Source organism: Nuphar pumila, chromosome 12 (assembly GCF_984573655.1).
Source record: "Nuphar pumila chromosome 12, dmNupPumi1.hap1.1, whole genome shotgun sequence".
Taxonomy (NCBI): domain Eukaryota; kingdom Viridiplantae; phylum Streptophyta; class Magnoliopsida; order Nymphaeales; family Nymphaeaceae; genus Nuphar; species Nuphar pumila.
The window spans coordinates 100647509-100664744 of NC_143260.1; the positions used below are offsets into that span (position 1 = coordinate 100647509).

Genomic DNA, 17236 nt, shown 5'->3' on the forward strand with positions numbered 1-17236 from the left:
TCTGAACTGTAATGTGCCTGCGTGCAAAATAGTGAATGAATGAAAATGCATTGAGCTTTTTTTGTTCACCCTCGTTGTGATTACCTTCAAGTGGTTGTCATTTTTCTTTCTCTTTTTCTTTTTCGCTCTCTTACCCTCTCGATACTCAAAGCTTACACAACTGCAAGCGAGCAATCGAAAAGGCTTATGGCGGTAAGGAAGAACCGTTGTGCCGCACTGGCTTGTTGAAGAAATAGTTCTCTGACACCATATGTCTAAAGTTTTTTTTTCACACCTTAAGCTGAATCAAATTATGTTTTGTCCAATTATATCTTTTAGACCTGATTAAAAAAATGGGTCTATCAAAGGCATGACCCTTTATACCTGAACCCATTGACCTATTTGGGTCCAAATTTTTCAGCCCAACCTAGACCTGAACCAGGACCCAATCAAATTAGGTTATGTCAGATTTTGATTTTTTGACCCAATTGAAAATCAGGTTTGAAAGGACCTAACCCAACCCAACCAAGTTGCACCCCTGCCGACAGAACCCACTCTTTCTATCCAATAATCAAATATCCCAATTTACTTTTTTTTTTCGATAAGCAAACTGACCAGTTTACATGGTCATCGTTACAAATAAAATTGCTCTTTTTTTTTTCCTACTCCAAGGCTATCCCCCGCGCCCACCCCTACCTTACATGGACAGTCGTGATCCTTTGTACTGTCCATATCTCGATAACTCAATATACATGGACAATCGTGATCTTTTCTACTGTCCATATCTTTTCCAAACTGTTCTGAAATCCTTGCCATTATACATGGATTGACCCATATCTTTTTTTTTTTATTGACAAGATGGGGTTAGGCCGACCCCGAACCATAATACAAAGATTAAAAACGATTACATAGCTTGGACCCACTTTCCACGGTCCTGCCGCGGCACTCTCTTCCGTGACAAGCAAACGCGCCCTAACCCAACATTCCCTAACCCAGGAGAGAATATCAACAGGCACTCCGAGTCGGGGGGAAAGGGTTTCCCTGGAATTCTATCACCCAATTTTTTTTCTTGGCTCTCGAGTGGGAAATTCCGCCATGGGCTCCCTGTCGAGGTCGTTCGAGAGGGATCGCCACCTTCGATTGCTCCAGATGATGATGGAGCGCCTGCCGTACGAGTACGAAGGCCAAGACATCAATCGTCTTACTCTTGCCTACTTCGTCATCTCGGGTTTAGACATCCTCGGCGCCCTAGATCGAGTACGATTCCCAAAACCCATAATTCGATTCCCACTGCAAGTTCTTCCAGAACGGAAAACCCTTCTATGTTCAGATCTCAGCTGTTCGTCACGAAATTTTGGTTTAATTCTCTTGAATCACGGTCTTGTGTGTAAATTTTGCCTCAATCTGCAGTTTATTTACCCGATCTCTCCAATTTAATCGTTTTTTGCATTATTTGATCATTATAGAAATAGTGTATATTGATGGAATAATTTGCAAGTTGCAGTTGTTTTGTCATTCTGGTCATAAGAAAGTTCACATTATGGTGATTTATGTACAATTTAAAACCTAATCCATATTAGGATTGAATTATTTGTAGCTATGCTGGTGTTTTGCTGCTTCGAATGCTTACCTGTTATGCTTCTTTATTAGGTTGAGAAGGATAGGATTGTCGATTGGGTTTTGTCGCTGCAAGTTCTTCCTACAACGACCAAGGACTTGGAGGATGGTAGGTCGTCACGGTCTCAACTGTTCATGTTTTCTGGTGTTAGATATATGTGAAATCCAATGTGGTAAATTTATTGATCTCAGGGCGATTTTACGGATTCCTCGGTTCCAGCAATTCGAAGTTTCCTGCTGCAACTTCGGATGTATGTATTACTGATCGCCGTTTTCCCATTTGTGTTCCTTTCTTTAAACCTTGGATTGTAATGGTTTTTGAAATGCCACTTGGTAAAACTGCACGGTTTTATGTTCTGTGTGGATCATGCAGGTTTTGCGCCTCATTACTAGTAATTTAGCTAGTACATATTGTGCTCTAGCTATACTAAAGACGGTTGGATATGATCTCGCAAACATCAATCATGAGATTATCTCAACCTCTATGAGATGCCTTCAACAACCTGATGGAAGGTATGACATGAACCTGATCTTTATTGGATTTAAAACTAAAGTTAATATAGCTATTTCACATTTGACCTCTTACATTGGTACTTTTCGGGCAGTCCCTTCCATGAAATGGAAGTAGAGTTTTTATGTTGTGAGTTATAGCACATTTCATATGTAGACATTAAGTTTATGAAACAAGCACTAATAAAAAAATTGACCTAAAGTGATGACACATGTTACAAGCATGGTGATGGGATTACTATTGGTAGGTTTTGCTTAGAGACTTAGAAAAATCAGTTTGATATGATCCTTTTATTTATCAAGCTGCAGTGGCAAAATTGTTGGTGTGTTGCTTCACTTCCTGTTATGAAGTTTGTTCAAAACTTATCTTTTGAATTACAATTTATGTGTTCCATGCTAAAAGTCTAGATACTTCACTTTTATTGCACAAATCAAGTTCGCTTGCTTTTCTGCGACACTCTTATGTATGATGTTGTTATACAAGGACTCTAAGATGCAATGACTATATTATCCAGCCATCACCCCTTCTGCCTTTTTCTTGTATCAAAACTTTTGATGTATTTATGACGTTCTTATCTCAATATGCCAGTATAGAAGTATAAATTGTACTATAGTTTGTTTTACAAATTGGTAGTAGATCAAACTCCACATTCTATAAATTTCTTGTTGTGCTTTATGGATCACAGGAGTGCCATCTATATCGTATGGTGCTAGCACTACAAAATTTGAGACTTTCATGTCAAATGGTCTCTACAATATATTAATATTTAGAGCTAATATGAACTGGGCCCATACTATTCTCTATCTCCAGGGACTGAGAAAATATGATTTTGACTGGTATATCCACAAAGAACTTGCCACATAGGAGAATTGGAACAAGATGACTACTAGGTGGTTTAATGCTTTACTATCCAATCCATTGCCATGTGCATATGGAGGTGGATTATGAGTAAATTATGATTGTGTAAATTATGATTGTCACCTGGATAACTTATTCATTTTTTCAAGACAAACTGCTAGACATGATTTTATATCTGGATTTGTGCCCAATGCTCATGCATTTGGCTTGGCTTTTGCTTGAACTTGATAGATCTTTATGGAACTCCATGCTGGAGTACAGAAAGTTCCGTGAATATTGATGTTATAGATTAGCTTACTGTGAAAGAAAATAGGGGTTACATTAAGCGCTTGGAATTCTTTGAAAATCATAGGATCATGACAAAAATTGGTTAATGCTTGCAGTTGTGCTTGAATCACTTCTTTGCTCGTGTGTTCAAACCAGAATAACCATGGTTGTAGTTTTTAGGTTATTATGGGTATATTTCGTTCTAAGAACTCTTAATTATTTAAGTACGTATTCTGTGACCAAACTAAGAAGACTTAGGAGTAGAGTCCTTGCTAAGGAAATGTTGATGCTTCCTTTCCACATTATCTCTGTTCAGGCCTTCAGACAGCAAAGAGACGGTAGATAAATTTGGTTGTCTAACTTTCAGAACGCCCTAGAGGTATTCTCAACCCAGAGATGATTCTTTTCTTTTTTAAAGGGTGGAATGTATTTTATATGTTGGGGAGTATGTGGTTGATGAAGTGGAAGAGTTAATGAAAGAGACTTATTTGCTGAAACCATGGGAAAATCATGAGACAGGTTGCAATTCATGCAAATGCTGATTAGAGCAATTTACTGCAATTCTCTTTTGAAAGGAACAAATTACTATAATTTTTCCTCGCCTATGGATCGGTTGGCATTTTTCGCAAATCTTCTGAACAAATTTTGTAGGTTAAATGACTCGGTCCCATTTTGTTCATTCCCAACAGGACCTCTGATCACAAACATTGTTGGTGTGTTTTTTTGGGCTCAAGTCAGACATTTTGCAGACAAATTAGTGGGTATTTAGTTGACTGACAGTGGGAAAAAGTATGGGTTTATTACCTCTGAAGTGTGCATGGCACTTCATAAGGTTGCTGTATAAGAAACGACATGACAGATGAAGATAAATTCAATAAGAAAATAAAAAAGGGAAATATTAAAGTATCTTTTATTGGTCAGTTCAATAAAATTGATCAAATCAGTGGTTTTGAGTAGTCAATTCATTGGTGAACTCTTTTCCATATACAACCTGCAAAACAGAAGCTATAGCCAAGAAGAAGTTTGTGTTATTTCAGAAAACCGTTTACATACATAGCTGCTATGTCACATAGGTGCGAAGGGTGTGGGGTGCATATATATATATATATATATATATATATATATATATATATATATATATATATATATATATATATGTGTGTGTGTGTGTGTGTGTGTGTGTGTGTGTGTAAAATATCGATAAAGCTGGACTTGGTTAGGGTTAATCGTCCTCAGTCTGGTTGACCACACTTGACACTGTAGAAGCAGTGTCCAAGTGTCGCACCCACACTGATGCTAGTGTGACACAGGTGCGTTGCCCTTCTAGAAATGTCCATGTTACATAACATAGCTGGAAGCAGGTTGATAGGAAATTGGGTCTAGTCAGTCCCCTTCAGGTTTTCTGTTTACACTTTCATCTCTTTGCTTTTTACCTTAACAAAGCTGATATAGGATGTATTTGATGATTGTATTAAGAAGGAATATGGTTTCTTTTTGCTGTCATTTATAGAAATATTGAAATAAGAATGTTTGGGTTTCATGTTAATAAATTGTTGAAAAAAATCAGAATCTCCTGATGATGACCCTTTTTCAAGTAAGCACAAACAGAGATGCATGTAGGTTTAATATGCAAACATTGAAAATAAAGTATGTTATCAGAATTTCAGTCAACTTTGTGTCTGTTGAGAAATTTTTTTCCCAACAATTAATTAATTTAGGTTTCAACATTATGGATGTCAAAAAGTCTCTTAAGAATTTGGACCATTCTGACTTGTTAAAATTGTCGTATGTTTGACAGTTTTATGCCTATTGACACTGGGGCAGAGAGGGATTTAAGATTTGTCTTCTGTGCTGGTAAAATTTTTTCTACAGCCCACAAAATTTAGATATGCTTTGTTTCCATGAACTTGATGAAGGTATATAACATGTTTCTGTAGCTGCTATTTGTCATATGCTAAATGATTGGAGTGGTCTGAATATAAACAAAGCGAAAGATTTTATACTTACTTGTCAGGTTTGTTTCACTTGTACCTTTTCCTACCATATACTTTTTGATATGACAACAAAGTGATGAATTTTCATGTAAGTTGGATGTTTATTATATGTTCATAAACTATGTATTAACTGAACACTTTTTTCCTTTTTCTTGCCTGAAGAAACTGTTCACTTTTTCCACTTGCAGTCATATGATGGTGGCTTTGGTCTAACTTCAGGTTCGGAATCCCATGGTAAAGAAATTCACCACTTAGTATATTTTTATGAGCATAATAAACTTCCAACCCAACCCCCAATCACGTGATATCATTTATATAGTGGTCTTTTTTAAACCTGTTTATCCATTCTGCATTGATCATATTGCTCAGAAAATTATATTGAATATGACTTTCATCACCAAGGCATGAACAAGAAGCCAAGTAGCTTGAGCTCTGCTTATAGGGGTGTCAATGGGTCATTCCCGACCCGTACCAAACCCTATAGGGTCAGGGTTTGGTGATAAATAAGAAGGCCCAATTAGAATCTGGGTCAGACCTGAAGGATCCGATTAATATATGGACTGGGTATGGTTTGTGAAATTTCTTACCAGACCCGGGCCCAACCCGAGTTTCAATTAAGATCCACAATTTTTCAATGTAAAATTGATAAAAAAAAAATATTATTTTACTGGGTATGGTCCGGGTTTGGTTCATGTAATCCTTGTATGATCCAGGTATGGTTTTCTTATGGTGGGTCCGATTAGACCTGGGTTCAGACCCAATACCATCATCTCAAATCTGGTTTGAGTGTGATTCTAGCTTGGGTCCAAACCAAACCCGACCCGTTGACACCCTTATCTGCTTGGACTTGGGCTCATTTATTTATTAAATGAGCCAAGTGTGAGCTTAGTTATAAGCTCTGTTACTTAAACGAGAATGAAGCTTGTTTAAACTCAGTTGTGCACATTTGTTTAGATGGATCTAGCTGCCAAACGTTAGATCCTATGTCACATAGGTGTGAGTGCGGGTGCAGTGCAGATGCAGATTCGGGTGATTATATATATATATATATATATATATATATATATATATGGGAAATTATTTGCTACTAATGAAGGTAAGGAACTAGTGAGCTAGAAATCATAGGTGCAGGTTGTATCGACTCAATCTGACCACATAGATGTGTTTAGCATGGTTTGTTTGCTAAAGATCAAGCCTTGAATCCTGTTTGATGTAAAAATGTGATCTTTTGAGTTATGAAATTTTGGTACATTGTGCTTCGTTGGTTTTTGGACCCCTTTAAAAACCTAATTACTTGTCATAATCACATGATTCAAAACAGGTTTCTTACTAAACAAACCATGTAGATCACATCTGTAACATTTGATCTACAAAAACTTGGAAATGTTTGAAGAAAAGAGTGATTTCTACTCATTAGTTACTAAATTTCCAAATTAACCACTCTTTGGTTCCCCAATGCCCAATTGACCAATTAATTCCCTATAACGCACTCAATTTTTCTTTAATAAATAAACCAACAGTCGTTGACATTTCCCCAGTATTTTCCGCAGACCCCTCTGAGATAAATAATCCCTTCTGTATAGTTCTTCTAGAATGCTTTTTTCTTGAATATCATTCAAAAAAGTTTCAGATTGGCTGGTATTCCACCAATTAGTCACCCAAGGTTCCATACTTTTATTAAATGAGAGAGAAATTCCCCAGGGCAGAAATAAGGTAACGGAGGTGTGCAAAGGTTTCCTCGGGTCGGACGGAGATTGGCCCTCGAGTGGGCAAAAATAAGGTAACGGAGGTGTGCAAAGGTTTCCTCAGGCCGGACGGAGATTGCCCTCGAGTGCAAAGGTAGAAGAGAGCTTGACTATAAGACCCACCTGTCTAACAGAGACGAAAGTCACCCTTAGGAATCTGATGGTGCCTATCTCTACGCATTTCACCGCTCCACTGAAAATTCCCTCTGCCCCTACCGCACTCTAGCTTGATAGTTTTCATCGCTTGTCCAAAGTTGAGCCCTGGGATTTGATGGCGGACTTGTAACTCCTCCGGTTAAATTTGAAATAGGCGAGGAAGAGAAAGAATAATAAAAAGGAATGTTCTTTCTTTTCCATATCCTTATTTTGGTTTGTGTTTAAAAAAAAATAATAACTGGTGATGAATATGAATTGGGAACAATAATTAATATAATTAATATAATATAGAAGAAAATAAAGAAAAAGATTTGATTTGATTTGATTATATTGGAACACACATATCAATATGTATGGATTATACCTTTCGTTCCACTTCTAGTTACTATGTTAATAGTATTGGGACTCCTACTTATTCCGACAACAACAAAAAATATTCGTCGTATATGGGCTTTTCCCGTTGTTTTATTGTTAAGTATAGTTATGGTCTTTTCCACCAAGCTGGCGATCCAACAAATAAGCGGTAGCTCAATTTATGAATATCTATGGTCTTGGAGCATCACCAGTGATTTTTTCTTAGAGTTCGGCTACTTAATTGATCCACTTCTATTATGTCGATATTAATCACTACTGTTGAAATCATGGTTCTTATCTATAGTGATAATTATATGTCTCATGGCCAAGGATATTTGAGATTTTTTGCTTATATGAGCTTTTTCAATACTTCTATATTGGAATTAGTTACTAGTCCCAATTTGATACAAATCCATATTTTTTGAGAACTTGTGGGAATGTGTTCCTATTTGTTAATAGGTTTTTGGTTTACCTGACCAATTGCAGCAAATGCATGTCAAAAAGCGTTTGTGACTAATCGTGTGGGGGATTTTGGTTTATTATTAGGAATCTTAGGTTTTTATTTAATAACAGGTAGTTTTGAATTTCAGGATTTATTCGAAATATTCAATGATTCGACCATTAATAACAATGAGATTAATTCCTTGGTGCAGTTGCTAAATTCGTGCAATTCCCGCTTCATATATGGTTACCTGATGATATGGAGGGACCTACTCCTATTTAAGCTCTTATACATGCATATCTGGTTCATCCCTCAGAACCATATCACATCCTGTACGGTTTTCTATCTTTTATTGTTATTTATTTTATTCCTTTCATCCCATTTTGCGAGATGGAGGAATCGGTCATTATGACATTATAATCAGGGTTATGATCCACCAACCGGTTAGTTCTTTTTATGAGGCACAAGCAGGAAAATTTATCCTGGAAGCAGAACTATTGAAAGTTCGCGAAATACTCACAAGAGTTTATGTACAAAGAACGGGCAAACCTTTATGGGTTGTATCTAAAGACATAGAAAGGGATGTTTTTATGTCAGCAACAGAAGCCCAAACTCATGGCATTGTTGATCTTGTAGTGGTTGAAAATAGTGTGGATTTAAGAAAGAATCTATTCGGGGTGAAATGAGAGATATTATGTTCTACCACAGAGAATTATTTGGTTCTTGCATCCCCAAGCCAAAGAGTTTCCATAATACATCAGAACAACCATTCTATGGGATCTAATCCAATCATTCATAAGAGTAGATTCATTATTAGCTAAGCTAATACTAATATAATGAATGGTCTATTAATAAAAACAATATCAAAACTAAGGGTAAAAGAATTAACAATAATAAAGTGAAGCTTGGACCGTGTATCAAGGGTCAAGCCCCGGTAGAAGGTTTCATTGGAACAATTATTTATTTCAGGGTACCTCATCTCTTTTTTTTTAGAGAAAGTGTGGGGATAAATGACAAGAAGATATTGGAACATTAGTTTGGAAGAGATGATAGAAGCGGTGGGAGGAGTCTAACGGAGTAATATAAACGAAAAGAGAGGGATGGGTTTTCTCTCGCTTTTGGCGTAGCAGGGCCTCTCCACTGGGGAGGCCTGCACGACGGGCTGTTAGCTCAATGATAGAGTGCACCCCTGATAATTGCGACATTGTATCTGGGCTGTGAGAGTGACCTTTTCGTAAATCCAAGCGATCTTTTCGTAGGCATTTGCCCCCAATTGGTTTTGGGGATCAAATTGATTATAGAAACATGAGTTTAATTAGTCAATTTATTAGGGAACAAGGAAAAATATTCCTTAGCTTCATTAGTAGACAATGTTTACCCTATATATACATGTGTATGTGTGTGTGCATTTATGTATTTATATAGTTAGGGCTAAGCGAACCTGCTTTTGGAGAGAAATGGGCCTCAATGTGGTTGACTTCATCTGACACAAAGGAAGTCGTGTCCAAGTGTCGCACCCGCATCGGTGTGGGTGTGATGCAGGTGTGTTTTCCTGTTAGAAGAGTCCGTGTTACATAGGTTGGATCTAACCGATAAGATTCTTTTAGCATGGTTTGCTATGATATTAGGTTTACTTATATCATATATACCATTACCATAAGATTCAAATTTTCAAGATGATTAGAGATTTATGGCTCAATATTCATGAAGATAAGGATGGTTTAGAAGTAGCCTAAATCATCATGTTGGAGTCAAGTTTAACATATGAAAATAGTAAACATGACATGCTAGACATGATCTAATGGTTGGTTTTTGCTTTTGAAGAGTAGATCAATGTAAATCAAGGGTGTACCACCATAAGTTATGATTGTTCAGGACCCTAATAGATGCATCCTATTTGATGTAACGATCACTCTACTGGCTTTGGAAACCAAGGCCATAGGTTTAAGACCTGCTTCTCATCTTCACTGTTTTTTTAATAAATTTTTTTGTTATAGCTTAGCCAATCCAAGCTCGAGCCTGGGTGTGAAAGTACTAACCCAACTCAAACAGCCCCATCTTGGACATGTCTTGGCTCATGTGCAGCCCTACTAATAAATTGAAAAATGTATGCTTGATCTATGTTCTCCCCATTGCATCCTTTTCTTATGATGTTCATAAGTCCCAATTTCCCATGTTTTTGTTGTGTGGCAGCTTGTATCCTGTACTTTATCGTTTAAATTAAATAGCTTCAAATCTAAATCACTGGCCATGCTTGCAACAGTAGTGTAGTTTGGTAATATGAAGAGGAGAATTCTAAACATATCTTTTGTGTTAGTGGTACAGGTGGTGCAACATATTGTGCAGTTGCAGCTCTTAGATTGATGGGATTCGTAGATGACGGCCCTTTGTCTAGTTTTACGGAATCGATTGATATAAATCTGCCTTTGCTATTAGAGTGGAGCTTGCAGGTATACTTTTGCATTTATCTTGTTCTTGTTATTTTCTTTTCTTATTTGTAGTTAATCAGCAGCTCATGTGACATCTTCTCTTTATAAATTTATTAGTTTGTTCTGTTTGTGAAACAAATTACATAAGAGTGGTGATTTTTTGGCTACGGTCCTGAATGGATATTATTGAAGACCTCCCCTGCTGTAGGTATGACAAACTCAGATAGAATGCTACCACGTGCAATGTGATGAAAGTTTTTCTCCAAACTACCTCTAGCTTTTATATTATTTCCAAAACATGTCGTGAAGGAGAATTGACATTTGGGTTCTATGTGGGTCACTGTGTCACATGTATACTGTAACGCCCCAAAATCCCGAACTTGTAAATTTTAGGAAAATTTTGAAACTTTATAATCAATCAATTTTCAGAGTTAAAAATAATAGTTCAGCAGAAACAATGTTTGGAAAAAACAAGTCGACGGCCCTTCGGCGGATTATAAGCAAACTTCCCTTTCAACAATTTAGGTTTGTATCTTCGTACATTCATTCAAAACCATGTAGATAAAAACAAGAATTTTATAAAAAGAGTTATTACAAAGGAACTCTTATATAAAATTATAAAGCGTGCTCCGGAGCAAACAACAGAGATAGTGGATTCTTGATATCATTGCGTCATCGTCTGCAACTTTCATATATAAGTCACCTATATCCTATAAACGAGTCAGACTCATGAAAGCCTGGTATTGCATTGATATCAGACGTCAGAACAAGACTAACATATGCAATAACATATTTTACAACGTTCGGTTTCAAGAAAAGCAAAGTGAACATCATAATCTTCCTTTGATAATTACGACCAGCGTGTACTCACAGGATAATACATAAAAACAACTGAGATCGTTTCGGGAGTTTATTATTTTACGTATGTTGATACCCCGAATGACTAGCCGAATTTGCTCTAAAGGGGACGGTATAAAGACTGAGAGAGAATTCTTCGGAGGCCACTTGTAATTGGGGGATGCATTTGAACTTCTATAAAAGTCAATGAGATCTATCACTTAGGATAATATTTTGTAGCTCAGTTCCTTAACTCCGATGATCAGAGACGCCAAGCCATTGTCACTCGAGGAGCATAGTTGTTAACAACTTATCCATTGAAGTTTATACCTCCTATCCTCTCTCTTAACAAAAACCAAAGGATAAATGAGTATGTCAGGTTTTATTTTATCTGACAACCCATTCAATATGCTCTAGTCTTTTAAACCAAATCCATCATCTTATTTGTGAAGGCGATCATCTCCGTTTACGTGATTTTTTTTATAGAAAGGTGTATTGTCGCACACGAGGTTTGTCATAAACCTTTAATTCATCCATCGTCAGCATGTCGTGCATGATAGTACTATCTTAATGAGAAAGATATTGGTTTCTCAGAGAGAACCCCCAATCACAACACTGAAAATCACAATTTTCTGATAATGATAGACGCAACAACCTTGATGCATGAGATCATTATAAACCTTAATTTGTTCGTGGGATAAGCAACTCGTGTGTATGCTAAATATCATGAACATGCGAACATAAAACACACGTTTTATTTTTTTTTAAGTAACATACAATTATAAAATATCACATAAAGATTCTTTTGAAATTGAGTTACAACAACAATACGCAAGTCTGCGTCTTTAAATGCATACTGACATAATTTAAAGTAAGCAAACATACTCAAAACTGCATACTCTAAATAAATGTGCGCGTAATTGAAAAATAGCGCAAGAGTATGCAAAATTGTAATCCCGATATAATTATATATATATTTAGGATACATATATATTAAAGCATAAGCCTATGCACATTACAGTGCGACGACAAAGTAAATAGTGTAGAACAGGGTTTGGTGTATGAAACCACGTATCAGGCTAAATAAATTGTGTAAGCAAGGCCCGATATACGAAACCATATATCAGACTAAGTAAAATACATAAAACAGGAGTCTGTGCACGTTACAACGCGGCGACAAAGTAAATAACTTAATTTAAATAGGACAAGAATATGCAAAATTGCGTACTTGAGTTAAAGGTATATATATATATATATATATTTGACATAAATATAATACATATATATCATAAATGTTCTGTATGCAACTTTTTCCTACCTCGGAGATGGTCTGAATCTCTAAGGATTCCAAGCGTAGGTTATCAATTTGTCCATGACTCAACAAAAATGTCGGAAATAAGGAGTGTCGTTCGTTGCACAGATGTGATGCGCTCCAAAAGGTTTTTATCACACTGCGTAAGGAACGAGGTTAAGTTCTTGAATTTAGCAGAAGTGGTGACGATCACATCGCAATGGTCGAACTTGAACCCAATTTGTGCCTACTGGACCGAGCTGGGCTTGGTACAAGAAGTTGAGCTGATCTTGGCGGCTAGTCGGGCTGAGCCAAGGAGAACCAAGGGAGGGTTGGCAGGGCCTTATCAAGTTGGCTTAGTGGAAACAAGTCAAACTTGACGTACCCGAGCCAGCCTAGGGGTGCTAGACCGAATCAGGTTGAGCTCGGTTCGGCCCAACTCGAGACAACAACAACAATAACTGCTGCTGCTCGGGTATAGCAAGATGACGAAAGGTCAGGCCTCTGCAATCAAGCCGAGTCGCACCCTGTCCCAAACCGAGGGAGAAAAAAGGGAGAAGGTCAACGGCTAGGCCACTGCTGGAGGCAATGGCTGCCGCGGCCTACTGACGGAGCAGGGGAAAAGGGGAGAGAGTCGATGGCCAAGCCACTGCCGGCTAATAGAGCACGGGTAAAGGGGAGAGGGCCAACGCAAGGCCGAAGGCCCCTGCCCACCATTGGTGGCGAGACAAATAGGCAGAAAGGGGAAGGTATTATGGCAACACGAGTGCCGTCATGGCTTCCACTGCTCCAGGCAAAGATCCCTGCCCACCCTTGGTGGCGCGGTAGGGTGTTGGGAACCCATGCCCAGCTTGGGTTCACCAGGACCAGCCACCCCGTGGCTGGTACAAGGCAAGGCAAGCGTGGGGCCCTCCCTCTCATCGACAATAGCAGTCGAGGTTGTTGTTGCAATGGTTGCTTTGGGCAGCCACAGAAGAAGGGAAAGAAGCGGGGGAGGAGGCAGGTGCAGGGGGTGCCTGCCCTCCGACCAACCAGAGGAGGAGGAGAGAAAGGCAGAGAGTTGAGGATACGGGACAAGACGACGGCGCCCTCCTGTCTTTCACACACACACACACACATAGAGAGAGAGAGAGAGAGCACTTACCAAAGGGGAGGGTCCGGCGAGGGGGTGGGTTGAGGCTTTCGGCGAGGGGAGGAAAGGGTGCAGTAAGAGGGGGAAGGGAAACCCAGGGAGAGGGAAAGAGAATGCAAAGAGAGAGACGGGGCAGGGTGCGTTGTTTTAAAAAGAAAACCCCCATAAGGGGTTTAAATATAGAGGAGAGAGGGGATGTCGACACGGGTGTCAACATCCTTGTCTGGATCCGGTTGGATCTGACCCAATTAATTTGGGTAAGGGAGTGGATTGTGTTGTGTCCATTTGGGCCCAACTCAATCCATATATATATATATATATATATATATATATATATATAGTGTATGAGTGCGGGTTTGGATTTGGATCTCAGAGATCTAAATTCTCACAAAAACCTTATTTTAAGGTAGATTGCAAGGGATTAAGATTGGATTGAATTCAAATCCAGTCTTATTGCAATTAGATTGTGTTCTTGGTTGGGCTGGGTCCGAATGGACCCAAACCCCTAGTTATCTTATGTGAGACCCATTTTGGGCCTCGTTTGGATCCCCCATCGTGATCCAGATCCCGATGGTGTTGTCTAAGCGATAAAACTTGGCAAACATCCAAAAGTTCATCAATCCAATCACGGTCGATGAGTTTCTCATAAAAGTACCTGGAATGATCCCGTATCATTTCTGAAAAACCCAGAAAATTCTCAAACTTTACATATACGCTTGTGTACACAGGGATACAACCATTTTTATGAAGTTTTCAATGACTAATATACCAGGGGATACAAATTTGGTGTCCAAATGGAATACCTGTTTGACATAGATCATTACTCTCTCCCATTGCCTTGATGATGGGGAGAAAAATTTCTTGTTTGAGAATTGAGACAACTAAGATGTTTTTGATGGGCACATGAGATGTTTAGCCTGAAATTCACAATTTGGTTTATGCATTTTTTCTTGGATACCAATGTCAGTTGCTAAATGCATGGTGCTAATGTCATGTTAAAATATGTATATATATATATATATATACATATACTTATATATATACATCCGTATATATATATATATATATATATAAGTATATATATACATATATGTATATACTGTTTCTCTTTTAGTGAAATACCCGATAAGGGTATTCTTGTAAAACCAATGTACTTTTTTGTTTTGTTACTTTTTTTCTTTTTTCTTTTTCCTTTTTACCTTTTTTTCTTTTTTATTTTTTCCCTTTTGTAAGATCACAAGGGGCCCTCTGACCGTTGGGGCCCCAACGACTACAAGGGAGCCCCCTTGTGGTCCCTTCTTTGAGCCTCCCTCCTCTATAAATAGAGGAGGTATTCTCCTCTTGCAAGCATGGGTTTTTCACCCTTCTCTTCCTTTCTTCAATAATATCCAACTTATGACTTTAAGTCATTTTCTACTTTTGAGAGTTTTGTGTGTGCACATTTGGTGTTTGTGTTCTTGGCTCTAGTGGTCACTCTTAAAGAGTGCCTTTTGCTCTATTGGTGCTTCCGCCTCTTTTCATTACATGTCAATGGACATTGGCCAGGTTGCTCTGATGGGCTCAAAATTTGGTGTTGAGCCGGAATGACCCGAGGCTAAGGCTCAGACTTGGGGTCCAAATAATTTTTTAGTAGGACCAATCTGAAGCTATATTGAGAGAGAGAGAGAGAGAGAGAGAGAGGTTATAGCTATGAAGGATAGTACATATAGAAAGCAGATACAGAGATCATTTTTAGATAGGTGATACAGAGATCATTATTAGAAATGGAGAGGGTTTGAACCCAGAGATAAGGCTTGTATAATCGGATGCTTACAAGAGAGGGGGGCTAACCATGGATGAACTTTGGGACAAGAGTATGTGATAAAAACAGATATGTCGACTGTGTAACTAAACCTGATTGCTAACAAAAATCTACTGATACATCACGGGGATATGTAATTATGAGACGGTTGACTTATGTTATGCTTGGCATGCTAAATATTGTTCATAAAAGAATGGGATATACTGGAGGCTATAAATTGAAATACCTTCTTGCTGTTACTATTGCAGAGACAAGCAGTTGATGGTGGATTCCAAGGCCGAATCAACAAAGCCAGTGATTCATGTTATGCTTTCTGGTATGTAGAAAATGAATATATGCGAGTAACGTGTTCCTACTCTGCCAGAAGGAAGGGTGCACACACACACGCACACACACACTATGGGATATAATTTAGCATGAGAGAAAGAGCACTTGGAGTTGATATGGAGTATTTATTTAGTTATATTGAAAGAGAGGGCGAGAACATGGGATAAGGATGTAACCTGGTTCCCCATTTTGGTGCAAGCATGTCTGAACACGGTCTGCTTTGGAGTTAATGAGATATGGCCAACTCATGTATCCATAGGTTAGAGAGGCTCGGTTTATTCTAACTTATTGTAGATCTATAGATTTATATTAAGAGCTGATGTCTGCATACTGAATAGTGAATACTGGGAAATGTGCAGGGTTGGTGGGGTTTTGAGGCTTATAGGGGCCCACCATTTCATTGACAAGGATGCTCTACGTGGATTTCTGCTTAGCTGTCAATCAAAGGTTCTCACCGCCATGCATCAGTATCAGGCATTCTCATTGCTGTTGTTCCTCTGATTTCCGCTTCTCCTAATCACACTTTCTTTCTGTATACAGTATGGTGGTTTCAGCAAATTTCCAGGAGAGCTACCAGATTTATACCATTCGTATTTTGGTTTTTCTTCATTTAGTTTATTGGAAGAACCTGGACTGAACAGGCTTTGCATTGAAGTTGGTATCACTGTTCTTGCTTCCATGGGAACCTCAAGCATCTAATCGAGCTTGCACACCAACTTGGCATTAACTCTATAGATTGTTTTTAGCCATTGAATGGATTTAAATATAATTTTATCAGGATGGATAAACAAAGAGGCTGCAGCCACTGTAACTTATGTGAAGAAAAAAGGGAAGAATGGATTTGGATTTTCTTTTTCAAATTTTATATTTTGTTCTGTAAATTAACAGAACAGGGAACGTTCGAGACTTTTAAGGCACCTCCAGCTGTTAGATCAATATCTTCTGGGGAAAATGTTAGTAGTGGTTCTTATTTTCTTCTACCCATGATAGTTTTCTCATTTCTTCATTGTGTTTGGCTGTTATAATTTCGTTTCTGTTGTGGGTAATTTTACAAATCGTGAATGGAATCTGCTGTCCATTTGCTAAATTTAGCGATGTAACTGGTTCAGATGTGGATCAGATGTAGTCAGTATTGTATCCAACTAATCGGATATTAGCTAACAGATTCGGATGGTGAAGGGATCATACCAGATCTGCTTTGTTTACAGGTAAATAGATTCAGATCTTTATAAAATTCTGATGTTTGTCGGATTTGGTAGCAAAATTTCAAAACCATACCTTCATCTGATTATAATTGGATAATTTTTTGCTTACCAAATGCAACTAAATGGAATTGAATTCAGTCGGATATCGGATAAAATCTGAATCATTGGCATCCCTAGCTTAATTGGTTGGAGAGAGAGAGAGAGAGCTTTGGCTTTAGCCATGTGGCCAGAGACATGCACCTTGGGTATTGAAATTTTGACATCCTTCAACTTGAATGTCTTAAGCCGACC

General features: G+C 38.1%; 1 protein-coding gene across 2 annotated transcripts; it reads left to right on the plus strand.

Annotated features, from left to right (window-relative positions):
* The first annotated feature begins 977 nt into the window (after positions 1-977).
* On the plus strand, positions 978-16720 carry LOC149821321 (geranylgeranyl transferase type-1 subunit beta-like). 2 transcript variants are annotated; one of them, XM_089982300.1, is made up of 11 exons: positions 978-1236; positions 1630-1705; positions 1789-1847; positions 1970-2109; positions 5031-5086; positions 5170-5246; positions 5415-5460; positions 10249-10373; positions 15662-15729; positions 16100-16187; positions 16281-16720. In XM_089982300.1, the coding sequence occupies exons 1-11, from the start codon at positions 1075-1077 to the stop codon at positions 16437-16439; spliced, it is 1056 nt and encodes a 351-aa protein (XP_089838426.1). In that variant the 5' UTR covers positions 978-1074; the 3' UTR covers positions 16440-16720. The 2 variants fall into 2 exon arrangements, with proteins under 2 accessions (XP_089838426.1, XP_089838427.1); XM_089982301.1 differs by having other exon boundaries at positions 5415-5445.
* Positions 16721-17236: the final 516 nt, after the last annotated feature.

Excerpts from the sequence above, each read along its gene's own strand:
- LOC149821321 (XM_089982300.1), top strand. The coding sequence starts at position 1,075 with ATGGGCTCCCTGTCGAGGTCGTTCGAGAGGGATCGCCACCTTCGATTG. Across the intron at positions 1,237-1,629 it reads TCCTCGGCGCCCTAGATCGA|GTTGAGAAGGATAGGATTGT; the intron begins GTACGATTCCCA and ends CTTCTTTATTAG. Across the intron at positions 1,848-1,969 it reads TTCCTGCTGCAACTTCGGAT|GTTTTGCGCCTCATTACTAG; the intron begins GTATGTATTACT and ends TGGATCATGCAG.